The sequence below is a fragment of the Physeter macrocephalus genome, chromosome 15, assembly GCF_002837175.3.
Source record: "Physeter macrocephalus isolate SW-GA chromosome 15, ASM283717v5, whole genome shotgun sequence".
NCBI classification, from domain to species: domain Eukaryota; kingdom Metazoa; phylum Chordata; class Mammalia; order Artiodactyla; family Physeteridae; genus Physeter; species Physeter macrocephalus.
The window spans coordinates 33,671,122-33,698,825 of record NC_041228.1 but is presented as its reverse complement, the minus strand read 5'-3'; the positions used below and the strand labels follow the sequence as shown (position 1 = coordinate 33,698,825).

The 27,704-nt window shown below is 38.5% G+C and overlaps 1 protein-coding gene across 4 annotated transcripts in view; it reads left to right on the top strand.

Moving 5' to 3' along the window:
* The window catches only part of ATP6V1C1 (ATPase H+ transporting V1 subunit C1), a 38,460-nt gene extending 11,812 nt beyond the window's left edge, over positions 1-26,648 (top strand). For 2 of the 4 annotated variants that reach the window (XM_007112211.4, XM_007112213.3), the window contains 12 exons: positions 2,182-2,352; positions 3,847-3,914; positions 8,061-8,146; positions 10,765-10,859; positions 12,629-12,720; positions 14,065-14,163; positions 16,039-16,107; positions 20,673-20,765; positions 20,852-20,945; positions 22,818-22,915; positions 24,117-24,243; positions 26,002-26,648. In XM_007112211.4, coding sequence (XP_007112273.1) covers positions 2,221-2,352; positions 3,847-3,914; positions 8,061-8,146; positions 10,765-10,859; positions 12,629-12,720; positions 14,065-14,163; positions 16,039-16,107; positions 20,673-20,765; positions 20,852-20,945; positions 22,818-22,915; positions 24,117-24,243; positions 26,002-26,097 — 1,149 coding nt within the window. In that variant the 5' untranslated portion in view covers positions 2,182-2,220 and the 3' untranslated portion in view covers positions 26,098-26,648. Of the gene's footprint in view, positions 1-1,691; positions 1,767-2,159; positions 2,353-3,846; positions 3,915-8,060; positions 8,147-10,764; positions 10,860-12,628; positions 12,721-14,064; positions 14,164-16,038; positions 16,108-20,672; positions 20,766-20,851; positions 20,946-22,817; positions 22,916-24,116; positions 24,244-26,001 lie in introns of those variants that run through there. The other 2 variants (XM_007112212.3, XM_028500200.1) reach the window with 2 other exon arrangements.
* The last annotated feature ends 1,056 nt before the right edge of the window (positions 26,649-27,704 follow it).

Genomic DNA, 27,704 nt, shown 5'->3' with positions numbered 1-27,704 from the left:
TACGATTCTTGAGATTCATTTAATACCACCATCTGTATTTTCACCAGTTTAACCTTTCTGAGTATGTTTTTAAATTTGTAAGTGGGGGACTTCCCTGGTGGTGCAGTGGTTAAGAATCCGCCTGCCAATGCAGGGGACACGGGTTCGAGCCCTTGTCTGGGAAGATCCCACATGCTGCGGAGCAACTAAGCCCGTGCACCACAGCTACTGAGACCGTGTGCCACAGCTACTGAAGCCCGCGTGCCTAGAGCTTGTGCTCTGCAACAGGAGAAGCCCCTGCAATGAGAAGCCCGCTCGCTGCAACTAGAGAAAGCCCACATGCAGCAATGAAGACCGAATGCAGCCAAAAATAAATAAATAAACAAATAAATTTATTAAAAAAATCAATCTGTAAGTGGGGAGGATGATATGTATCTCGTAGAGGTGTTAGGAAGATTAATTGAAATAATAACGTATAAAACATTTAGAGCAGTACCTAGTATGTGGTAGATGCTCTTGAAATGGAAGTTAGAAAAAAATAAGAATATTGAATGGCATATATGTTCAGGACACCTTCAATTGTGTAATGACCTGGTAGGATTACTTTATTTATTTTTAAACATTTTTAAAGAAATTATTTATTTATTTATTTATTTTTGGCTGCGTTGGGTCTTCAGTGCTATGCGCGGGCTTTTCTCTAGTTGTGGCGAGCGGGGGCCATTCTTCGTTCTGGTGCGCGGGCTTCTCATTTCAGTGGCTTCTCTTGTTGCAGAGCGTGGGCTCTAGGAGCACGGGCTTCAGTAGTTGTGGCACGTGGGCTCAGTAGCTGTGGCTTGCAGGCTGTAGAGTACAGGCTCAGTAGTTGCGGCTCACAGGCTTAGTTGCTCCACGGCATGTGAGATCTTCCCGGACCAGGGCTCGAACCCATGTCTCCTGCATTGGCAGGCGGATTCTTAACCACTGCGCCACCAGGGAAGCCCGGTAGGATTACTTGAATTTCAGTTGCCTTTTGAAATTATGAAAGTCCATTGCGATTAACTATAATACTTTACATTTTAAAGGAAATTTAAATTTACAAGTATTCACATTCATTATTTGATTTAAATTTAAATTTACAAATATTCACATTCATTATTTGATTGATTATCAGGACAACTTTGTAAGATCGTTATCTTCTGCCTAAGACTCCAAATTTCAGGAAAACTTAAACGAGCAGTGGTAGTAGAAAGTTTATGGTGGTTCTAATGAAAGCATATTAAAGTAGAAATAATGACACTATTATATTACGAGTTCTGTGTTTGTGTGCTTTACCTACTTAGATTCTGAGTAGATTTGGTTTCGGACTTTCTTTTTCTCTGCGCACGTGCATGTGTGTGTGCGTGCATGTGTATGCGCCTGCGTGTGTGTGTGTGCGTCAGGGAGAGAGGGAAAAGGGGAGAGGGAGAAAGATTGTGGAAGAGGGTTGGTTGTGTCTTAATCCACAGCCTCTTAATTCAGATCCAATAGTGTTGTATTATGCATCCCTCCCTGCCCCAAGTCATATTTTAAATAAGAGACTTATTTACAAGGTTGATTGGCAAGTTTTTGTTTTTGTTTTTTTTTTTGCAAATTTGTAAGCGTTTGATGGCCACTAAGTATACGCTAGGGATTGAGGAGATTCCCTTAGATTGAATATGGATGAAAATTAACCACCAATTTGGCTGACCTTGTAGGATTTGCTAAGCCAGATGTGGCAAATTTATTTGGTGGCTACTGTTCAAATGCATTGATTCAATTCTTTTTCAAAGGTAAGAGTTATGCATGTTTTTTTACTTCCTATTTTGGTTTTATGTTTTAAAAATTTAAGATAAACCTATAAATTTGTGACTCTCCCACCTTTTGTGGAATGAAACTATTGGTGGCTGATATTTGGGGTAGTCTCACTTCTTGACTAATTCCCATTTAAGATGTTTTGTAATTTAAAAAAATTATGTACTTCATGTATTAGGTCTTTATCATCTCTTTCTCCTAGTATCCTAAATAAATCACCATTTACCATTTATATGGATTTACATCCAGGTAAGTAGATTTGACTTTGCTTAGGATTGTATGCCAGTGTTGAATTATTGATAGTTTTGCAACAGGCTATGCTTATCACTCTGAAATAATTTAGAAACAAGTGATATTAAATGTACTTTTAGTTTGTTTTGTTTTACATTTTAGAGTCTCTCTTGATTTTGGAAGAAATATCTAGTAACCAACATGACTGAGTTCTGGCTTATATCGGCCCCTGGGGAGAAAACATGTCAGCAAACGTGGGAGAAATTGCATGCGGCAACTACGAAGAACAACAATCTTGCAGTAACTTCAAAGTTCAACATTCCTGACTTAAAGGTAAAACTGTGCTGTGCAAAATCATTCATCATGAAGGAGAGGACAGTTGTCTCTGCTTACCTTTTGGTAGAAATGAGATATCCAGGTTCCTTCAAAAGAAAACTCTCTCATCTTTAGGGATTGGCGTAATTTAAAACTTATCTTGTTCTTTCTGATCTTCCAATTTTAGATAATAAGGAAATTGAGATGTCTTGAAGGAAACTACCAAAACAAAATAACATTTTTCCTAAACTTCTGTGCTGTTCTAAATTGTAATTTAAATTTTAATGAGAAATCTTATGAAAATACTCGATGTATTACTTAAATATGATTTTTAGAAGTGAACAGTCTTGGGACTGTATTCTTAAATATCACAGTGAATCCATTTTTCTATTATTAAATTCATGTAATACTCACTGATGTCGTAAATGTTTTACCATTGCACCTCTTTAATTATACTTGGCAAATCTATCCTAGTTATTTAATCTAGTTTATCTATTTAACATTTGTTAAACATCAGTAATCTAGCAGCCTCTAAGTGAAGCAGGCTGCCAGTAATCGGTTGACTGAACTTTTGTAAAGAATGGAAAAGATCATGATACTTATATTTTTCTGGTTAACCAAATGAGGCAGTTACCTACAACACTCATTTAAGAAATACTTAAAACCACTGGTTCTTAGTATTTTGGGACTTATGAATTCCTTTGATACACTGATATAGACTGTGGACATTTCTTCCAAAACACGCTCATTTACACGTACACAGTTTTGAGTACAAATTCAATTACAGGGAATTCCCTGGTGGTCCAGTGGTTAGGACTGCGTGCTTTCACTGCAGGGGCACGGGTTCAATCCCTGGTCAGGGAACTAAAATCCTGTGTGCCATGCGGCATGGCCAAAAATAATAATAATCATAAAGTTTCCTTTAAAAAAAAAACACCACAATTTCAGTTACAGACGCTCTGATGCCCAGCTCTGGACCCCTGCTTAAGAGCTGCTCTTGTAAACCATGACTTCAAATGATCCACTGCCACTGGGCAGGACCAGCAGAGGCACAGGCCTGCTATTGTGGAATCTTCTCATCTAAGTGGTGGTTGTGCCCATGAATTAGAGGATTATCTTGTACATATAAATAGCTTTGCAGTGTCTAGCAAACATTTTTTAACCACACTTGCATATTATGAAATAAAATATGGAGAACTTAAGATTTGCAGGCCCTTCAAATCAAGATGTTGTATTACCTTGTTTAAAAAAAAACAGGATGGGGCTTCCCTGGTGGCACAGTGTTTGAGAGTCTGCCTGCCAGTGCAGGGGACGCGGGTTCGTGCCCCAGTCCGGGAAGATCCCACATGCTGCGGAGCGGCTGGGCCCGTGAGCCATGGTCGCTGAGCCTGCGCGTCCGGAGCCTGTGCTCCGCAACGGGAGAGGCTACAACAGTGAGAGGCCCGTGTACCGCAAAAACAAAAACAAAATAGGATGAAATCTCAGTAATGAAATGTTGTTTTTTCCTTCTAGGTTGGCACACTGGACGTCTTGGTTGGCTTGTCAGATGAACTGGCTAAACTGGATGCATTTGTAGAAGGGTAATGTATTTATATGCATAGGCTAGAGCAAAATGAGAGTTGCTATTAGGCTACCTGGGCATTGGGTTTATTGTCACATGTGTATTCTGCTTATTGGAATGGTTTTAGAAAACAATGACTTTTTTTTTCTTTGTAAATCAACTTTATGAAGATACAATTAATGTGCAATAAAATACACTTGTTTGACGTGTGAAAATGGTGACTCCTTTTAATATTTTTATTGAGATATAATTTACATGCTAGGCAGTTCACCTACTTCAAGTGTACAATTCAGTGATTTTTCATATATTCACAGAGTTGTGCAGCCATCACCACAATCAATTTTAGTACATTTTCATCCCCCTGCCACTATCATAAACATCCTGTTTCCATTAGTAGTTACTCCCTAACCCCCACTGCCCACTAACCTACTTTCTGACACTATACATTTGCTTTTTGTGGACATTTCATATAAATGGAATCATACAATATGTGGTCTCTTGTGACTGGCTTCTTTTCCTTAGTGTAACGTTTTCAAGGTTCATCCGTGTTGTAGCATGTATCAACATTTAATTTCTTTTTATTACCAAATAATATTACATTGTGTGGATATACTGCATTTTGTTAATCCATTCATCAGTTGATGGATATTAAGGTTTCCATTTTTTGGCTCATATGAATAATGCTACTATGAATATTTGTCTACAAGTATTTGTGAGCTCATGTGTTTTCATTTCTCTTGGGTATGTACCTAGGAGTGGAATTGCTGGGTCAATGTAACTGTACTTTTAACATTTTGAAGAACTGCCAGACTGTTTTCCAAAGTGGTTGTACCATTTTACAGTCTCACCAGCAGTGTACGAAGGTTCTAATTTCTCCACATTGTTGACAATACTTGTTACTATCCATCTTTTTGATTATAGCCATCCTAGTGGATATTAAAGAGAATTTCATTGTGTTTTTGATTTGCATTTCCCTGATGGCTAATAATGTGTGAAGCATCTTTTCATGTGTTTGTTAGACATTTGTGTTTCTTCTTTGGGGAGATATCTGTTTGGATCCTTTGCCTGTTTTTTAATTGGCTTATTGGTCATTTGATTATTGACTTGTAAGAGTTCTTTATATATTCTAGATATAACTCTTTTATCAGGTGTGACTTGCAAATATTTTCTCCCATTCTGTCGGTCGTCTTCACTTTCTAGATAGTGTCCTTTGAAGCACAAAACATTTACTTTTTTTTTTTTTTGCGGTACGCGGGCCTCTCACTGTCACGGCCTCTCCCGCCGCGGAGCACGGGCTCCGGACGCGCAGGCTCAGCGGCCATGGCTCATGGGCCCAGCCACTCCGCAGCATGTGGGATCTTCCCGGACTGGGGCACGAACCCGCGTCCCTTGCATCGGCAGGCGGACTCCCAACCACTGTGCCACCAGGGAAGCCCTGTCTCTTGGTTTCTTGATTATAGGTTTTTAATTAAGTAAACTTTTCGTGGTTGCCCCCCCGAGGTGATTGTCCTTTCTGCAGTCCCACCAGCCTCATTGCAATGTTAGGTCATGGCAACGAAGAGGACAGTGAGAAGGGAGGTTCCTGAGAATATAATTATTAACACTTACTTGGATCCTTATTAATCACCTCAATAGCTCTCTAGATCTTTCTTTAAATCATCAGTGGGATGTCCTGAGTATAGTTTAAGGTTTGCGCACATTTTTTAGGGAAGTAAGCATTTAGGGCAAATGCAGTTCACTTGGTCAGAAGCATTGCAAGTTGCCTATGCAGTTCATCAGCTATTCTTTTCTGCACTGTTATGCAATCTTGTCTTTATCAGTCTTCCTGAAAGATATGAGGAATTTAAAAATCATATGGTTGTTAGACCTTGGTAGAATTGACAGATGCTAGCTTAATGACTGAGTGTTCCAGTTTTTAAACTCTGAACATTGTGGTGGAGTAAATTATAGTTTATACTTTTTCAGTAATCTAATCATTAGAGCAGTTTTTTTTTTGTTGTTGTTGTTTTTAAGGTGACCATGTGTCATGGATACTCCTGTAGAGATGCATAGGAAGATTGTCAAGGTCTGAGTTATGCGATGTTAAGTTGATAAATTTGACACCAGGCAGTTCTACACTCTGAACCATTTCTGTGGTAAACATGCACATTTAAAAAAAAAATTGAAGTATAGTTGATTTACAATGTTGTGAACATGCACATTTTTGAATGTTCATAGCAGATGGTTCTGTTTACAAGATGCTTGTCAACTTATATAGGAATAATGGTTGTCTTCTTTGAAGGATTGGGTGAATTTTGGAGACACAACCAAGTGTATGGACAAATCCTAAGTTAAACATGTTGAAGACTTACGGCTTACATCATTTTTTTCTGAATTTGTTCCACTTTCTTAGGTTTGAGGTCATTCCGCATAGGATTGTCATTCACATTTTGTCCTTCTGTTGCTGTTTTCTGGCCCTTATTGGTTCATGTTGCAGGAGTTTCTTAATTTGTCTTCCAGTTTACACTCCCTGCTGTTGAGCACAAAGTCATTGGAGAAATTGTCCGAAGTCTTGTTTTGACCATATTACACCTCTCCCTAAAGGCTGACATCAGAGGCAATCTACCTGCAGTCTGGCCCCAGCTGGCCGTCCTAGCACAACCTCCTTTCTCCTGAGCACGACACTCCCGGGAGTCTGGACCCCTCATTATTTCTTTGGATCTTGACTCATATGATGCCCTGTGGCAAGAATATACATTCTTCCCACCTAATCAGCCTTTCAAAACCATTCCTGTCCTTCATTGCCCTGCTCCTGATCCGTTATGCTTTTTTTGATTACAGTAGCTGGAAGTGAAGTCTTCTTCCTTTATGCGTTTCTGTCTGTAGCCTGGTCATCTCAGCTGGTGCTCACCACAGATGACTTTGTATTTAGTCATCCGTCTTTTTTGGTATCTCTCCATTTTGATTTTAAGCAATGGGAAGCTAGATTTTTTTTTTTTTTTTTTTTTTGCGGTACTCAGGACTCTCACCGTTGTGGCCTCTCCGTTGGGGAGCACAGGCTCCGGACACGCAGGCTCAGTGGCCATGGCTCACGGGCCTAGCCGCTCCTTGGCATGTGGGATCTTCCCCAACCGGGGCACGATCCCGTGTCCCCTGCATCAGCAGGCGGACTCTCAACCACTGTGCCACCAGGGAAGCTCGGAAGCTAGATTTTTGTCTGGTATACTTTTGTATCCCACCCACGGCCCAGAGGCAGACAAGGAATGGGGGAAAGAACACCAGACTCCAGAGTCAAGACACCACGTTTTTAGTCACAGCTCTGCTGGGAACTGGTTTTATGAGTTTTGGGGCTAAGTCACTTACTCTCTTTATACCTGGGGGTGTCTTTATTTATCAAGTGAAGGGATCGACAAGGTTATATGCAGGTGCCTCAGTAGTTTTGGCACCATGGTTTCCCCTTTAGTATTGTTTCTCTCAAATAGTAGATGCTCAATAAATAGTTAATGAATAAATAGTGTAGGACCGCATTCTTCATTGTTACCGTTGCTTGTATTCTATTGCCGTGGGATCCCTTTTGTCCTAAGGGGAAGCACCTAACTGGTGCATGAAAGCCCCTGCTTCCCCCTTTGTTTTGTTTGTTTGTTTTTTGCGGTACGCAGGCCTCTCACCATTGCGGCCTCTCCTGCTGCGGAGCACAGGCTCCGGACGCACAGGCTCAGCGGCCATGGCTCACGGGCCCAGCCGCTCTGCGGCATGTGGAATCTTCCCGGACCGGGGCACGAACCCGTGTCCCCTGCATCGGCAGGCGGACTCCCAACCACCGCGCCACCAGGGAAGCCCTCCCCCTTTGTTTTTGCAGTGCAGTGAAATCTGTTGCCCAGTTTTTCAGCTTATTCTCGCTAGCTTTCCACTACTTTCTTTCCAGACTTGGTAAACATATTGCATGTGGTCTCCTTAAAACTACAGTTACTCGGTTGAGTTTGACATATATAATAAGATCTTGGTGCTTTTTGTTCTTAAAACATTATTTTAGAAGTTAGGATCCATTTGTTCTATATTAAACAGATAGTGTAATTGGAACAAATAGAGTCAAATTCGTGTCTTTATGTAATGTGTTCATTGTATAGCATGGAATTTAGGTGGTTTTCCTGAAAGTGATTGTTGATTTTTTTTTTTTTCTCCCAAGGGTGGTTAAGAAAGTGGCTCAGTATATGGCTGACGTATTGGAGGATAGTAAAGATAAAGTTCAGGAGAATCTGTTGGCCAATGGAGGTAAGCTAATGTTTCATGATTTACAATTGATTTCTATAAAGTGAACGACTTAAAAAGGTTTATAGGTAAGGATATTAAATGCAATAGAAAGCCATTAAAATAGAATGATTACTACCGAATTTGGTGATATTGCCAGTTACATTCTTTCCTCTGAAACACAACGTCTCATAAGACAATCCTACATAATATATAATATAGTTTATGATATGAATCCTTCCAAAAGCAATATTATAAAGGTTTACCTTAGTTCTTTCCAGAATCTGTTTGTCAACTCCCATTAACAGCTGTGTTTCCAAGTTATGTCTCTCAGCATTGTTCCAGTTGAATACTTGTTTTCTCTAGGTTTTTGTATTTAATAGCATCCAACTGCTAAAGCCTTACAATAAAAATTATTAATTTTATTGCAGAGTAATGCCTCCTCCCTTCAGATTTGAATGTGACATTTCTTTAGTACCCATAGAATAGTCTACCACCGACCTCTCCATAGCTAGAAACTAGTATTTACGTAGAGTTTTCTCTATGTAATAATTTAGGCTTTATAAAGATGGTTTCAACCGCACTGTTGTCATTTGTACTTGCATTTGTTGTTTTCTCCTGAAATATCACTTTAGCACTTGCTTCATTTTCTATTAGGCTGCTCTTTAGTGATATGTCATTATAATAAGAAACAACCCTTTCCTTTCTTTCTGTCCTATATTGCCTACTGTGATAAATAAAGGTCACTGATGTGACTTGGTTAAATTAATGTTTGTCAAGTAAAGCCCTGGGGTGTCATGGGTTGGTGAGCCATGGTTCAACAGAATACCACAGGGGAAAGAGAAATAGAGAAGTTTATTACTCACAGGTCCTGGAGGGAGGGGGGCAAGGCAGGGAGGTCAAGGCAGGGTGCTGGCAGAGGGAGAACGGCGGGACCTGGGGCACGTGCCTTTATTAGGGTCCGCGGGTGGAGTGCTTTGGGGTTCCCAAGCCAAGTCCAGGTGGGTCGATTCAAACCAAAAAGGAGGGTTTTGGTTAACTTCAGGGGGGTCTTATCTAAAGGGTACACTAGCAGGGGAGGCCCTGGGCAGCAGCAGAGAGCGCTTGTCATAGGGTCATATCAGGGAAATCATATCAGGAGCTTACATCTACTTGTGATTGCAGGCTGTTATCTAGTATAACTTCTAGGCCCCTGTAGGCCACTTGGCCACACAGAAATGGATGCTGAGGCAGCAGTATGGAGATTTGGCTAAACTCTCAGCAGTCACTGTATTTTAAATCCAGTGTCTCTCTAATCTCATTTCTTCTCCTTGCAAATAATAGATGCTCAGAAGTACTTAATCAGTAAAAAAAAAAAAAATTTTAGTAATTTATTTTTGCTCTTTGCTAATAATAGCGATCCTGAGCTGCTTACTGTGTCTGTTAACGTGCAGCTGGGGCAGGGCGAAAGTTAGGTGTGTTAACAACTTAGGTGCCTTCACTGATCTCTAGGTACCTGATGAACTAGGGCGGTCAGTCTGCGAGGCCGAATGGGGGATGACAGTCTAGGGGGCATTGCATCCAAAACTGCTTTTGGAGATACCATCTATGTTGTTGACTCGCTGGTATTATGTAGGGAGAAGTTGAGAAGATATTTTGGTATGAATTACTTTTGCCAGTTAACCATAATTGACATTTGATCCCATCAGACTTGAGGAGTAAAGTCATCTTGACTACCACGCTTCCAGGGAATTAGTGGTTGAGTGTCTCTTTGGCTCTGCATTTCTTATTCTTGTCATTTGAAAGTGAAAAGGTCCATGTTTTGAAGATTACTGAAATTTAGAATCCTAGAAACAGTCATCACAAGGTTTTAACAGACAAGTTCATTTTCAGTTTGGGTAAGTTGCAAAGAAAGAACATACTTTTGTCAAATTCTACTTATTGAGGAGACAGTTTGAAGTAGGGTTTTTTTTTTAATATATTATTTTAAAAATTATTTTATTTATTTTTGGCTGTGTTGGGTCTTTGTTGCTGCGCGCGGGCTTTCTCTAGTTGCAGCAAGCGGGGGCTACTCTTCATTACGGTGTGCGGGCTTCTCATTGCTGTGGATTCTCTGGTTGCAGAGCACGGGCTCTAGGCGCGTGGACTCAGTAGTTGTGGCATGCGGGCTCTAGGCGCGTGGACTCAGTAGTTGTGGCATGCAGGCTCTAGAGCACAGGCTCCGCGGCATGTGGGATCTTCCTGGACCAGGGCTCGAACCCGTGTCCCCTGCATTGGCAGGTGGATTCTTAACCACTGTGCCACCAGGGAATCCCCTGAAGTAGATTCTTAATCTTTTTGTGTCTCTTTCTTCTACATATGAGGCATATCATGGGTATGTACATATTCCATTTATTAAGTCATCAGATGAGAAAGGAACATTTTAATATATATTAAATTTTGAGTGAGGAGAAGAGATCCAGTCAGATTACAAGGTAAAAATTTTGATTAATCCATGTTACTTAATACAGTTCCACATTTACTTAACCAGGACTCTTCACAAATGATGACATCTTTACCGATTTTCTTAATGCCAGTTTCAGCACTAAAACCTATTACTGTGTAGCAAACTATAAAAAATTCTTTTGCTTCTCCTCAGTAATTAATTTCTTCCCTTATTTCAGTTGACTTGGTTACTTATATAACAAGGTTTCAGTGGGACATGGCTAAATATCCAATCAAGCAGTCCCTGAAAAATATTTCTGAAATAATTGCCAAGGTAAGATAAAAAATGATACAGGTAGGACACATTGATTTATAGTCGCTTTATTTATTTTATAAGTATTTAGCTATTAAATACTCTAATTTAGGTTTTGATAGGGCAGCTTAATTATATGTGACTTACTACAATTTTACTAAAAAAAAAAAGGTGTCAAATAAGGGTAACACTTTCATGTGTACATTATCCAAATTGTGTAGTTTATTTAGGTAGTTAAGTTAAATGTTGCATCAACAATGTTTGAATAAGAAAAGTAACTTTAAAATTTTATAGTTATTTATATAAATTTGAAGCATAATTGAGATCACATAGAACAGGAAATTGGAATAGATTAGAGATTTATGAATCATTCAGATGTATGATAATGGTCACTTAAGTATGTTTATGTACAGTACTGATTCAGATTAAACTTTATGGGTTCTCTGACACCTTCCCTTCTGATGTTCAGTATTGATTCTCTACCCAGAAAAATTGCCCGTATTCTTGTACCACATGATTTTATGTACAGTTTCAGGGAGTCCACAGGTGTTAAAGCACATCCATGAATTCACTGAATTAAGAGCTCCTTTTATGTTTCAAAGTCCTTGAGCTTGAGAGAAAAATGTAAAAGTCTTACCTGAAACTATAATGAGGCAGTAGACAAGGACCTATTAATTGTTTGACAACATTTCTATGACCTGGCTAGGATGAAAAGTATGATTTAAATCATCTGGACAGACTTCCTTGGCTCCCACTGCCTTTATTTGTACGTTGTGCTGTGTGGTTAAATGTAAATGAATAGCGTATCAAGGATTTTAACTCAAGTCATCGTATAATTTAATGAAAATGAGTAGTCAGGTAATATAAAGTGGTGCTCTTACTGTGAGCCTTGTTTTCTTTTGATCCTTATCAAGGATTTAGTCGTCTTCTTCCTGATACTATTACAGTTGAGGAAAGAGGCTCAGAGACGTGAAGTAGTTTACCCCAGTGCCACACAGCTGGTGATGGTAGAGCTGAGTTGAAATCAGTTCTTCAAATGTTAAATCTACTGTTTTGTGTTTTCTCCCTAAGTTGTTAGTAGTTTTAATCATCTTTTTTTTTTTTTTGTATGCGGGCCTCCCTCTGCTGTGGCCTCTCCTGTCGCGGGGCACAGGCTCTGGACGCGCAGGCTCAGCGGCCATGGCTCACGGGCCCAGCCGCTCCGCGGCATGTGGGATCCTCCCAGACCGGGGCGCGAACCCGGTTCCCCTGCATCGGCAGGCGGACGCGCAACCACTGCGCCACCAGGGAAGCCCTTAATCATCTTTTTGAAAAATCAGCTTGTGTAACATTTATAAATAAATTCAAACATAATTTTAATTTTATTGCAAAAATATTTTGTGGAAGAGTAGTGGTGTTGTGAACAGCAAAACTCTATGTGATTTAGTTCCTTTGGAAATTAATCCTTGAGACTTGTGTTTTAAAGCCTTTTAATTAGTCATCTCTGTAACCAGTGGCCTAGATTCCATTTACATGGTTTAAGAAGTAATATAGTAACAATAATTAAAATACATGTAGACTAAAATATTATCTTTAATAGAAAAGATTACATGAAAATTACCATAGTTATTAAAAATGAAGTAGGTTTGTTTTTTAATGACCTTTAAAGCCATGCTTTTAAAATAATAGAATATTTTTACATCAGGAACTAGTGGTGTTTTGTTTTTTAAAGTTTAAGCACAGCTACTTTGATTGTATTAGTAGAGGCAGGTTTAGGAAAATTTTCCCTTTTTCTCTTTTTCTCTTTAAAGGGAGTGACTCAGATTGACAATGACCTGAAATCTCGAGCATCCGCGTATAACAACCTGAAAGGGAATCTTCAGAATTTGGAACGAAAGAATGCGTAAGCATGTCAAGTATATGTAAATAATTAAAAATTGGGAGGGACTTCCTTGGAGGTCCAGTAGTTAAGATTCTGTGCTTCCACTGCAGCGGGTGCAGGTTCTATCCTGGTCGGGGAACTAAGATTCCGCGTGCCTCACGGCACAGCCAAAAAAAAAAGAACTGGGGACGCACTCTAGCATACACTGGTTCCACTTTGTGATGTTTCTATAATCAAAATGGTGTTTCACTTCATGGAGAAAAGCTCACTAATTCAGGCTAGTCAAAACAGATGTGAGGCTGATTTATTATACTCGTTTCATACATAATACTTGTGAGTTGGGTCCTGGTTTATCCCTTTATCCATCTGGTTTTTCACTGAAAATTATCTAAAGTTAATTGTTTTAAATCAAATGATAGTTTAGTTACATAGCAATGATCTGCTGCTTAAAAGAATTCTATAAAAGAATCCTTTTGTAATGTAATACTCATTCTTTAATTTTTCTGTTTTCCAAGTTTTTATTTTTTACGTATTAGGTTTTCTTAAAATAGACCACTCTTGTTTTGGTTAATATCACTGTAGTATGACTACTACAAGTGTAGTTTTAAGCACTTAACTCTTCCAGTTATGCATTCATATCCCAGAGAGAAAGTTGGTTGGATACTGTCAGTGGTGCAAACAGGGCAAGTCATTTTCACTGTGAAATGTACTAGGAGACCAAATGAAGACTGTGTTAAAAGAGTTGATTATTGGGTTAACTAACCAAAATTAATACCCAGGGTGAGGGAGGAAAATCAAAGGTAGTGCTTAGATGATATGATTTCATAATTATGATGAGGTAGACTTTGATTGATACCTAATGAATAACACTTTCTCAGTTAAGATACTATATATGTAATCAAGAGTAGAGCTGAGTTATAATAATTAAGGCAAACACAAAGGGAGACACTAGAGGCAAATTCTGATAAAATGTTTACATTTCTTTGGGTTTGGATGTGGGAAATATTCAGCTAAATTTTGACTTCTTCTTTTTTAAAAAAAATTTATTTATTTATTTATTTATTTTGGCTGCACCGGGTCTTAGTTGCAACACACAGGATCTTAGTTGCGGCATGCATGTGGGATCTAGTTCCCTGACCAGGGATCGAACCCTGGCCCCCGGCATTGGGAGCATGGAGTTTTACCCACTGGACCACCAGGGAAGTCCCAAATTTTGACTTCTTATAAAATAAAATGTTAACTCAGGCTAATCCCTCTCTTGAGATGTATATATAGTATATGTGACTATAATTAGCCTGCTATTTCTTTACTTGTGTTCTGGAAGCACATAATTATCAGCCTAATGATTTTTTTCTTATTCCTCAGAGGAAGTTTGCTAACTAGAAGTCTAGCAGAAATTGTGAAGAAGGATGACTTTGTTCTTGACTCAGAGTATCTTGTCACATTACTGGTCGTGGTTCCCAAGTATGTCTTTTTATTACAGAAGGGTTTTTACCTATTAAAATACAAGAGAAATATTAGTGTCTGATACTGTAATTTGAAGTTGTCCATAAACCCAAGTGTAAAGGGAGTGTCACCTTGTCATTTGTTCTGTCAACCAACATGTACTCATGGCACATACAGTAGAATTTAGTTCATAACCTGGTAATAGAGCTGTCAATTATAAATTGCTGTTCCAGATCAAAATTTGCTTAGTAGAGTTGGCCCATTAAAAAATTAAATAATGCTAAATTATTGGACTTAAAAGAAACATTGTTCTTAGATTTTTCAAAACAGGGAGCTATTTGTTTTTCTGAAAAATATTTGATGATTGGTTAGGATGAATTAAGCCCTCTAAGAAGCAAAGGATGGATTAAATCAAAGCTTGGCATATTTTTTCTGCAAAGGGCCAGATAGTAAGTATTTTACCCTTTGCAAGGCATATGGTCTCTGATACAACTACACAGTTCTACCACTTCAACTTTGTGGTTGTAGCTGAAAGCAGTCACACACAATGTGTACATGAATGGACGTGGCTGTGTGTCAGTAGAACTTTATTTACAAAAACAGGTGTACAGGTTATGGGCATAGTTTGCTGGGTTAGACTATCCTTTGAAATCTCCTTTAGATTAGGCCTTCTGTTTTAATTAATATTTGGTAATCTTGGTAAAATGAAACCTTTGGAAGATTAGAACTGTGTGTGTGTGTGTTTGTGTGTGTGTGTGTGTGTGTGTGTGTGTGTGTGTGTGTGAGAGGGAGAGGGAAGGAGACACTGTTAATGGTTTCACTTCTGACTTACACTAAAATCTCACTATCAGGGGATCCAAACTGGGATGGGAGATTTGGGGGCTCTTCAGAGCATTCATTATTCATGAAATCTTTCTTTGCTGTGCTCTCCATTTTTGTCTGGTTCGGAAACTGGGAATATTAGAAAATGATGCCTCCTGGAAAGGGGTGGGAAAGGACCTCCATTGAATTTCAGTGGCTACAGTATTACCTGACTTCTGCTTTTTCCCCCTTACTGCAGAATACTAGAACACTGATTATTTCTAAAAAATTTCTATGTCTTTGTGTTTTTATACTATGAGGAAAATAACCTTTGCCCAGGTAAAAGATTTGTCTCATGCAACCTTTATTTAAAATTTGTGTTTAAGACCAGAAGTTTTCATAGTTTTCTGTGCACTGTACTTGAAACCTTGGATAGGACCTAGGATACCTTGTATAATGGATTATTCACTATCCTGGCTATAGATATTACGATTCTTTATTTTGTACTGCATATATAATCATCTCTCGCCACACCCACAAAAGCCAGTGGTCTCTAAAGAAGGTTGTTGCACAGTGATCTGTGGCTGCTTGGTTTACTGTCAGTTTGTTTACTCAGTACTTCCTGGTACTCTGTGCTTTTGGTAAATGTGGTTTTACCCAGCTCTTCATAATGGCCACTGAATAGAAATGTTAGTGATTTCAGCATGGCTTCTCTCTCTCTCTCTCTCTCTTTCCTTTTTTTCTTTTTTTAGTGAGGTAATAATGTATATCAACCCTAAAGTTTGAAAGTAATTTAGAATCTGTATTTTGCTTTGCTTCCTTTCCAAAATTAGTTCTAGAACGTGCCTCTTTTGCAATAGTTACTGGATGTAAGAGATGGTAAGCTGTATTTCCTGTTTTACCACTCAGTGTATTTGAAATTCATTCTCTGTAGAAAACTTGAATTTTTTGTTGTTGTTGTTAAATAGATTTGAGGTATACCTATTATAGTTGGATTTCCTATTTGTCTCATAATTTTTTCTCTTTCTGGGATCGGCAGGAAGGTAGGACTTGTTTTCCTCTTCCGGTAACTTAATTGTATCTTTTCTGCAGGTTAAACCACAATGACTGGATTAAGCAGTATGAAACACTAGCTGAAATGGTAGTTCCAAGGTCTAGCAAGTAAGTAGTAGTCTTTGTAAAGCTTTTTTCTTTCGTAGAATTCCTTTGGTAGTTTGGATGTTGGAATAGGAGATATCTTTATCTTTCCTTTGTGGTAAATTTTACAGTTTTGGAGCCATCATTTTCACCTTAAAAATAAGTGAGTTATATTAACTGTAGCTACTGTAGACCTGGAAGGGCCTTTGTACAGTCTGATCAACCCACTCATGTTTATAGATGTAGAGGTTTGAGGCCACAGAGGTGACGTGGTTTGCCCAGAGTCACACATCTCATTAGTGACAGAGCTGTAACTAGAACCCAGATCTCTGGTGTGGTACTTTTTCTACTGTGCTACCCTCTCAAAATTCTTCCTTCAATATTTATTGTATACCTAGTGTGTGTCTATATTTCCTCATTTATCTTGCAAAGGAAGTGTACCAAAATGGCTACTAGGGTACTCTGTTGATCTGCAAATATTTACCATCACTTTCCAGTAAGCATAGATTCTACTGAATCTGTACTTTCCTTTAAAAGAAAAAAAACTTTTATTAAGCAATTTTAAACTTATGGATCAATATTCACTGTGTAATTTGATATGTACAGCAATTCCATGAAGTAGTTTTGTCAGTTATACTTTTTCTCATAGATGAAGAAATAAAAATGCAGAAGAGTTAAGTCATTGCCTAAAGCGTATATGGCTGTATAAGTGTGCAGTGGCAAAGTTAGGACTAGAACTCAGGTCTTTTAACTCCAAGTCCTGCGCTCTTGACACTACATAGCATGTCATTTTTTCCTGCATTCTGCCATTCTACACAAGATATTCTTCAAGAAAATATTAAGTACAGTGTATATGCACCCCCAAAGAATTGCTTTGTATATACGTATATATCCCTCAGTGTGTGTATATATATACCCTCAGCATGGTGAAAGAAAGGTCTAGGAGGTAGTAAAGAAGTGGTGTTAGTAAGGCCAGGCCCATGAAATATTTTCTTTTCCAGTTTCATTGTGTCATATGGGAGGTAGCTTAGTATAATGGGAAGAGTCCTGGACCCAGGGATCTGAGTTCTATTGCTGGTTCTGCTACCAACTTGCTATGTGACCTGCGGTAAGTCTTTTAACTTCTCTGGGCCTCATTTTCTTTGTAAAATGAGCATCGCACCTTCCCTGTACACATTATGAGGTCCTTTTAAGGCTTGATAAGATATATAAAGTAGAAGGTAATATGATTATTGTAGTTTCACAAATGTTGATTTTTTGAGAATGAAACCACAAACCTGTGCTCATTGTGAATTTTTTTCCCATTTGGGGGGAATACTTTCCATTCACACTGGCCCTTCACATGGTAGACTGAAGATTGAGGTTGTGTCTTAATGCTGGTTTTCCTCCGAAGCTGTTTATCCTGACAGATGACACCTTCTTAGACCTTTGTGCTCTGGAGACCGTAAAAGTCACAGAGGTTGTCTTTACGTTTGGGGGCAGGGAGAGGAGGAAAGTAAGGACCCAGTGCACACAGAATGTCCTCCCACCCTGTGGTGTGTGAGCCTAGTCCAGGGGAGTGGTGTGTAGGCCCAGGTTTATTCGGAAAGAAGGGCTTTAGAAATACTACCTCAGATTTACATCTTTTGAAAAATCACTTTAGTAGTTAAAAGGAAAAAAATTTCAGATGCCAACAGTTCAGTACAGGCAATCCCTGTCTTCTGAACGACCCCTGAGTGCTCACTGACCACCTGAGAATCCCCAGCCCTTCCTCACTCAGTGAAAACATCGGTTCACCTATTTATCAGTCTAAAGACTTTTGGAATCATTGACTTGAAAAGTTATTTAAATTTAGTCATTGAGAGCAATGCAGTAGCTCAGCCAGCACCTGAAGAGGATGCTTAGTTCACATGGGGCAGACAGGTTTTAGTGAGTTAGTCTGGAATTTTGTACTTCTGTTTAGGAAAAACCTCTATGACTTGATGTTGGATTTTTCACTTATCATAATAACTAACATTTTTGAGTGATTACTATATGTTGGTCATTGTTCTAAGTGCTTTATTTTAAAGTGAATTATAAGTAGTAATACTGTCACTTGTTGCTTTTTGGCACAACACCTGAGTGGTTACTCTTGGAAGCAGTGAAGATGAAAGTGGACTTTTGAGGAAGAAGAATGGATTGAAAAAAACCATCTTTAAACCTGAAAGAAATAATTTCACCTAAGAAACACACAAAATCTAGCTATTTGCAAAATATTCTACATAAATCTTGAAAGATTGGACCATGTGAAATATTGCCATCATTGGGTGGTTAAAGTGCAGGGATGTGTATAAATGCCAAGTCAGAGTTAAAGGCCAAAGAATCTGAGAGGCTGAGCTGCTGTTCTGCTTCTTTCTGTTGGAAAAACTGTTCAGAAAGAGGTGATTTTCACTTGTACTTTCAGAATTACCACGTAGCTTTTTGTCTGTCTACTTTTGCTTGTTAAGATAATCTGCTTGGGTTACGTCACTCGTTGACTTTGGCCTTTTCTCTGTTGTTGGAAAAACAGCACCACAAACTCATTGGTGCTTCACAGAAGCTTTTGTTCAGGGAGCTAGAGTTCCAAATGAATCAGAGGATCCTAGCGAGGAAAGCCTAGAAAAAAACGACACTAGCCATTGTTGAAAGAAGTTTCTTTTGTGTTTTGGAGCAGGGGTTGCAAAGATAACTTTTATGAAGAAAAGTAGGAAAGGTGCCTTGGCAATGAAGTGGGTAGGTTGAGTGGGGAGCAGAGCAGATGGCAGGACCGAGTCTTAGGAGAGAGGCCAGAAGTCAGAGGCAGCAGGAGGAGCTAGCAAGCTCCAGCGGCACTGCCACTCACGTGGGAGACTGAAAATGCCGTGAGCCAGCCGTCCGAAAAGCGTTGACTTCTAGTTTCCTCTCGGCCTGGTTGCATGTGTGAGGAGGTAGTGTTACTGTTTCTACACAGCAGCAGAACTAAACGAAGAGAGTGAGTTTGGAGACCCAGCCTGCAGCTCACAGACTGTCATCTCCACTTGATTTCTGTAGCTGTTCCCTTGGCCTCACCCTCAACCTCTAGAAAGGCTTTACGTCTGGAATCTTAAACTGTAACCCAACTCTTGAACCTGAGCCTTCTTTCCATCTTTTTCACTGTCACGGAACCTGCTGTTTGATGTTGTCCACATCTGTGGTCCCCACCTCTTTGTTTGCATGGACCTTCAAAACAGCAAAGTACTGAAGTTAAAAAGATCAGTTAAGGTTAAGATAAGTTTAAAAGATGAATATGATAGTGGTGGAATATTGCTAGGATCTGAGATAGCCTGTCAAGTTGGATTTGGCTTTGTTGTTTTTCTTTTTTTTAACAAATTTATTCATTTATTTTTGGTTGCATTGGGTCTTCGTTGCTGTGTGTGGGCTTTCTCTAGTTGCAGCGAATGGGGGCTACTCTTCGTTGCGGTGCGTGGGCTTCTCACTCTTGTTGCGGAGCACGGGCTCTAGGGCGCAGACTCAGTAGTTGTGGCGCACGGGCTTAGTTGCTCCGCGGCATGTGGGATCTTCCCGGACCAGGGCTTGAACCTGTGTCCCCTGCATCGGCAGGCGGATTCTTAACCACTGGGCCACCAGAGAAGTCCCTTGGCTTTGTTTTTTTTTTTTTTGTTTTTTTTTTGTTTTTTTTTTGTTTTTTTTAATAAATTTATTTATTTAATTTCTGGGTCTTTGTGGCTACGCGTAGGATTTCTTTAGTTGCATTGCACAGGCTTCTCATTACGGTGGCTTCTCTTGTTGCAGAGCACGGGCTCTAGGTGCTCGGGCTTCAGTAGTTGTGGCTCACGGCCTCTAGAGCGCAGGCTCAGCAGTTGTGGTGCATGGGCCTAGTTGCTCCTCGGCATGTGGGATCTTCCTGGACCGGGGCTTGAACCCATGTCCCCTGCATTGGCAGGCGGATTCCCAACCACTGCGCCACCAGGGAAGCCCCCCTTGGCTTTGTTTTGATCCCAATCAGTTTGCATATTACTGTCAATTCTGGCAAACCTGAGGATCATTAAAGGTTTTTTAGCGAGTTCTGTCCACTTTGCAGCTACCTTGCTCTAGATCTGACGGTCCCTGGGAACAAGGACGCAGGATAAACGTTTTGAGAGGGCACAAGTTAAAAGGGGTGGCCAGGACTCCTGGGTCAGGGCTGGGCTGGAGAGAGGAAGAGAGAATTCAGTCACCTGAAGAGAAGAGGGTGTTTAGCCAGGAAGTAAGGAGATTCTGGAAACGAGCCAGGTGCTGGACAATCTTTCCTCGGCTGGCCTAGTGCTGATACAGATCGAAAAGCATGATTCTTGAGTTTGGATGCTTTACTTGATTTAATGTTTAATTTTGTTGGTTAGGAAGAAATGCACTAGGGGGCTGTTAAGGCACCGTAAATAAAAACATCATAAACACTGAGTGTCTTCAGTGTTGAGGCAGTACAGATGGAAAGCACTGAAGTGGTTTTTGAGAAGGGCTGCCATACCCTACTGTTTGTTCCTCCTCTTCCTCCCCCTGTTTCTGAATTCTGCCCTCAATATGAATGTGAGCAATAAATATAAAGCTTTAAATGGACTTGGTCTTTCTTTCTCTAGTGTTCTCTCAGAGGACCAAGACAGTTACCTGTGTAATGTCACCTTGTTTAGGAAGGCAGTTGATGACTTCAGACACAAAGCCAGGGAAAACAAGTAAGATTATTATTTTTTATTTTTTAATTTGTTAGATCACCTATACATGGTGTGGACAATTTTGTTTTTTTCCCCCCCCAATTTAGATTCATCGTTCGTGACTTCCAGTATAATGAAGAGGAGATGAAAGCAGACAAAGAAGAAATGAACAGGCTTTCTACCGACAAGAAAAAGCAATTTGTATGCATTTTTAATACTTAGTATTATCAGTGTTAAGCAGAAGAAAAAGTGGTACTGCTTTTCTTTAATTTAAAAGAAAACAAAACTTTTCTGATTTTGCTTTTGAGACATTTGATTCTATCTTTTTTTCTACTAAATAATCAAAATAAGTTTTCTCTAAGCAAGCTGAGATCTGTGAATCCTTATCTTAAAATATATTATCTTAAAATTAACCCCCTAAGTCCATATCAGAAATTAATTTTAAATGCAGTGTTTTGATTAATACCCATATAGTGAGGGGTTATTTTAGTTAAGTAGTAATTCTCTCTCTTTAGTAAGAAATTTCATTTTTTGAGGCAGATTTTTTTAATGCTGCATGCAGTCTTTTATTGGAGGAATTTGTATTTAAACCATTGGTGAGTTAGTATGTTCTAGACACAATGGAGAACAGGGGTGGAATTGTGAGTGAAAGATGGTGTTGACTTTCTTGCCATCTCAAGTGCAGGATTATTGTGAAGACTGAAGCTTGTATGGAAGGGGAAACAGGATGAGTGAAAATGTATTTTTCTTGTAATGCAAGAGGAAATAAAAGCACATTCCATTTAAAATTATTTCCGAGTACTTTATAAACCATTGCATCTCAGTTGGGAGAAAACTAACCCTAACCAAGTAATGTCAAATAAAACCAACTTGTTGGGGAGGTCCAGATCCCTTTTAAAGAACAGTTATTTTAACCAAAGACTTTCACCTTGTTGTATTATCCTTTTTGCGTAAATTGATTGTTACATCCAAATGAGCCTAATAATGTTATCTAAATAACTATGAGCTGAACTGATCATGTGTGTCTTTTAAGTATGGAGAGGTGGTAATAAGTTATTTGTCATTTGTTTCTTTAAAGAAGTGTTTTTATTTAGAAGTACTGAATAGCTAAATTCAGAAAGAATATATACTACATAATAGAACCATTAAAAATTTAGAACATGATGAACAGGTTTTAGGGATCTAGATCAACCCCCTGATTTTACAGATAAGAAAACTAACACCTAGGGATATTAAATGACTTACTACATAGCTGTTTTTCGTTATTCCTGAGAAGTTGTGTGTAATTGAATTCTATTTTAAATGTATAAAATGTTTAAGAGTATTGGATAGTAAATTTAGATTTTTATATTTTGGTTTTCAAACCTGTAGAAGGACACTTCTATATTCTGTGTCACTTTAAATAACTTTCGTTAAAATATAGGCCTTTTTTGGGATTTCCCTGGTGCTCCAGTGGTTAGGACTCTGCACTTCCACTGCAAGGGGCATGGGTTCGATCTCTGGTCGGGGAACTAAGATCCCACAAGCCACGTGGTGCGGCCAAAAAAAAAGAAAAAAAATATATATATATACCTTTTTCTGTGTAGTGAATAGATTCAATGGATTTTTGTATCTACTGAGGTTACAGAGTAGTGGCTTAATCTTTTCATCTAATTTAAGGTAAAGTATCCAAGATAATGAGAATAATGAAACATTTTTTAAAGTGAATTATAATGTGATTTAATGCTCCTAAAGATTCTTACTGGATAGTTGCTCCTTTAAGAATACTTGATTTAGGGCTTCCCTAGTGGCGCAGTGATTGAGAGTCTGCCTGCCGATGCAGGGGACACGGGTTTGTGCCCCGGTCCAGGAAGATCCCACATGCCGCGGAGTGGCTGGACCCGTGAGCCATGGCCGCTGAGCCTGTGCATCCAGAGCCTGTGCTCCACAACGGGAGAGGCCACAACAGTGAGAGGCCCGCGTACCACAAAACAAACAAACAAACAAACAAATAACTTGATTTATCTAATTTCTAACTGCCATTTTCAGGACCAAATTTTTGGTGATTTTTTTTTTCTTTCTTTCTTTCTCTAGGGACCACTTGTACGGTGGCTGAAAGTGAATTTCAGTGAGGCGTTTATTGCGTGGATTCATGTAAAAGCGTTGAGGGTTTTTGTTGAGTCTGTTTTGAGGTAAAGGAAGTTAATTGAGAAACTTGGAACTAAAGAATTTATAGATCCCTTTACATTGGACCTCTTTATTAAAACACACAGTCTACTAATAGGAAATTGATTTGGAGAAACCAAAGGGCCAATCGTGAGAGAGAGATTGTCAGTGTCATACTGCTTATTTCATGCATGTTGGTTTTGTCCCTTAATACCGGGTTTGAAGAAAGAGATCACGCTGCTGTGCTCTCTGATTCTTTTCTTATTATGTACTTAAGTTAAATGTAGATTATGAAATATTAGCCAGTGTTTGTTTAAAAGAAGATCAAATATTTTACATGTAGTTTGGTATGCAGTATACCTAACGATGCCTTATTTGAAGTCCTCATTTCAATTAACCTAAAATTTATTTTTTTATTTTGAGGTACTTAAAATCTCAATCATCTTGTGATCCTCTGTACATGTTGCTCATATTAGAAATATTTCAAAATGCTTATCTGCAGTCATGCTCACCATTTGTAAATTTCTTTGAATTTTCATAGTAGATGTGGGTAGTAATCTCATGTTGTTTATTATCATGAAAGCCCTCCATGTTCTTGGGTTCCGAATCCATGGATTCAACCAACCGCGGATTGAAAATATTCGAAAAAGAAACTCCAGAAAGTTCCAAAAGGCAAAACTTGAATTTACTGAGCACTAGCAACGATTTACATAGCATTTGCATTTTACTTACAACTAATTAACATAGCATTTACATTGTATTATAAGTAATCTAGAGATGATTGTAAAGTATACTGGAGGATATGTGTAGGTTATATGCAAACACTACCCCATTTTATATAAGGGTCTTGAGCATCCGTGGATTTTGGTATCCACAGGGGTCCTGGAGCCAATTCCCTGCAGGTACCTAGAGACACTACTATGTTTACATATTACCACTGTCTGCTGAGGGTATTCATAGATTACCTTAAAAATTGAAGAGTAATTAAAAGTAATTCCTAGTAGACAGTTGGCTCTCATCCTAAAGAAAGATTTCTAATGGACATTGAGGACCAGAGAAGGTTTGAGTTTCTGTGTATATTAGTTGAACTTGTAAACATGGTCATTAAAGTGAGGTACCCTTTCCCCATTAACTGTGATTAAAGAAGAGTATGAGAGTATTTGCTTTAAAAAGAAAATCTGCATATGTTTGCTTGTGTTACATCCTGTATTTCTGCTTATTTATAAGGTATGGCTTGCCAGTGAACTTCCAAGCAATGCTCCTTCAGCCCAATAAGAAGACAATGAAGAAACTACGAGAAGTATTACATGAATTGTATAAACATCTAGATAGCAGTGCAGCAGCTATTATTGATGTAAGTATTTATTAGACAGCCTGGTAGAAGAGGAACTGGATGAATTTCAGAAAAAATTATTGGAAGAAGATAAGATGTTATTTAACCTTTTGAAAGTTGCTTTAAGATTCTCAATTTGTTAGTAATTAATTTACCTGATAGCTTAGCAAATAATTTACCTTGTTTACCCCATTTTACTAGTTGCTTCTTGGTATTTCTAAAAGCCAGTTGTTATCTTGCTGTAGATCCGATGTTTATAGCTGCAGATATACACACACAACCAGTGATACTAGTTATTTACAAAAGTTATAAATTGCAGAGAGCAAGAAAATAAGTAGTTATTGTAACTTTATTTGGTAGAAGTAGTGGAGTCAATAGATGAGCATTTTAAAGGGAACTATCATTTCTCTAAAATGGTATGTATTTATGTGTTCCTTTTAAACAGAAAGATACAAACGGTATGTGTGCTTTTCGTTGTTGCTGTTGTTTAAAATTGTAATAGGCTTTTATGTTTTTGATTTCAAATATCTTGCTGGGTTTTTTTCTCTTTAGTTTAGGATGGCAGTATTTCACATGTGCATTAGTTAGAACCCATGAAAAAAATCAGGGTTTTTTGATAGAAGAAAATGCAGGAAATGACTCTACATTTTGTAGAGTTGATAATATGTGAAGTCTAACTGTTTGATATATAATTTCCTACCAGTAAATTCTTATAACATGCGTATGTAATAAGTGGTATCTGTAAAAATCACACTTGGTTTATTTTTATCCAGCATTTTATAAGCCATGTGTCTCCTAAACTCAGAACACCAAGCCTGAGATTAAAGAAGTAATTTTATACAGTATGCATAAGAAAGGATGGTGGGGTGATGGTTAAACACACACAGGCTTTGAGGGCAGAGAGTGCTTCAGTCTGGCTTTACTACTCACTCTGTTTCCTAGGGCAAGTCAGCCTTTATTTATTTATTTATTTTTAAAGATTTATTTATTATTTATTTATTTTTTAAAATTTATTTTTGGCCGCGTCAGGTCTTAGTTGTGGCACGCGGGATCTTCCTTGAGGCATGCAGTATCTTTCGTTGCGGCATGCAGTATCTTTCGTTGCGGCGCGCGGATTTTCTCTCCTCTAGTTGTAGCGCGAAGGCTCCAGGGCCCGTGAGCTCAATAGTTGTGACACGCAGGCTTAGTTGCTCCATGGCATGTGGGATCTTAGTTCCCTGACCAAGGATCGAACCCGCATCCTCTGCATTGTAAGGTGGATTCTTTACCACTGGACCACCAGGGAGGTCTCAAGTCAGCCTTTCAGAGATTGTTTTCTCATTTGCAAAATGGAGTTAGCAATGCCAAACTCAGATTAAATTAGCAAAAATGTATAAACTTAGCCCAGAGTAGATGTTCATTAAGAAGGTACAGGCATACCTTGTTTTGCTGTGGTTCACTTTGTTGAACTTTGCAGATGCTGCACTTTTCAATTTACATATTGAAGGTTTATGGCAACCCTGCATTGTCAGATGATGGTTTGCATTTTTTAGCAATAAAGTATTTTTGAATTAAGGTGTATGTACATTGTTTTTCAAGACATAATGCTGTTAGACACTTAATAGACTGTAGTATAGTGTAAACATAACTTTTATATGCACTGGGAAACCACTCGCTTTACTGTGGTGGTCTGGAACAGAACCTGCAATATCTCCAAGGTATGCCTATGAATGGTAATACTTTTTTTCTTGTTTAATTTCTTTAAGTACTTAGTTGAATAATCATCTGATTTTTCAATAGGCTCCTATGGATATTCCAGGCTTAAACCTGAGTCAACAGGAATATTACCCCTATGTGTACTACAAGATCGATTGCAACTTGCTGGAATTCAAGTAAAATGAGCCCCCCAGATAGCCCTACCCTCGTGTCGGTGTCGGTGTTTGCTAACAGACATAGGTTGTAGTATGGCTGTACTTTTAACTCTCTCTTACCCCTTGCCTGCTTCTCACCCCCTTTCCTAGTTGCGTTCTCTAGTCACGTTCTCTCGTAGTGGTCCACTTGTCAACATTTTGTTTTTAAAAGGAAACTGTATGTCTTGTTTCTTTTTATTGATGAGGTCTGTAAATGTGTACTAAAAAAAAAAAAATCAGAGTTTATTTATAAACAGAATAGTTTATTTAAAAAGAAGGTCTTACTTCATCGATATTGTGGTATGCATTAATTCCATTTGTTACTGTTGTGACAGAAGTCTTGTGTACAAGGGAATGGTGTAAACAGTTATACCATTTTGTTCACTGTATTTAGTAGACATAATTGTTTAATAGTTATTGAATCATGATGTAAAGAAATGTGACAATATTCAGGTATGTGCTTTCTGAATGTTTCAAATTACAATCTGTGAGCACTTGACACCCACAGGAGAGAATAAAATTGCCTGTGCAAAGGTGGATTGTGGTGTGTGTAACTTCCAAAGATTACGGTTCAAGTTTGAAGATTATTTTTGAACACGTGATGGGTATTTACATTTGGACACTAGACTTTCAGGTCTCTCAATTAGGAGGTAGGGGCAATTTTTGAATAAAGTGTAGTAGAACTCTGCAGTTTTAGTCATTTGTTTTGTCTAAGTATTTTACATGTTTCCTTTTTAAGATTGTTAATTTTGCCTTCATCTTGACATTGATGTCATTTCTGATGTAGTCTGAAAAGAGGCATTGCTAACCTTACAAATCTCTGAAATGAGACTTAGGTTAGCATCCTGAATGAGTTTTTAATAGAGGATTTTGTGGCAATGCTCCCCTTCCTGTGCCCTCTCAGGCTTGTAAATGGGAGAAAGAAATTTACATTTTAAGGGCATTTCTGAACTACCGTATTCCATCTAGAAAATTAGCCTCTCAAATCCGTTTTATTTCAAAATTGTATACTGTTATGTCAAAAGTAATTGTTAACTTCAAACAAATCCAGACTTCTATGAAGTAAAACATGAGAGATGACCCCTCTTACCCCCTAAGTTTTTTCTTAGCAAGGAAGTTACATAGTTTTTCAGGCCTTCTCCTGTATCTCTACAACATATATATCCACACACAGTTTATTTTTAAATAAAAATAGGATCATATCACACATATTCTGTCACTTGCTTTTTTTGCTTACTAGTATAGCCGGGGTATCTCGTCAGTGTGTCTAGAGCTACCTCATTCTTTTAACTGGCTACAGTGGTTTTCTATCATGTATTTGTGTCACAGTGTAGCTAACTGGATGGATATTCACCTTGTTTTTGGTTTTGCTCTTACAAACACTGATGCAGTAAACATCCTTGTATACATGTCTTTGTTTATTCGTTGTAGTATTTCTGTAAGAAAGATCCTGGAAGTAGGGTTGGTAGGTCATAGGGTATATATATTTAAAGTTTTGACATAACTGCCAAGTTATCGTCAGAATTCTCAGTTCAAGACATGATTGGAATGCAGTTTTATTTTCAATTTTTCTTTGGATAAGAGGAAGCTGAA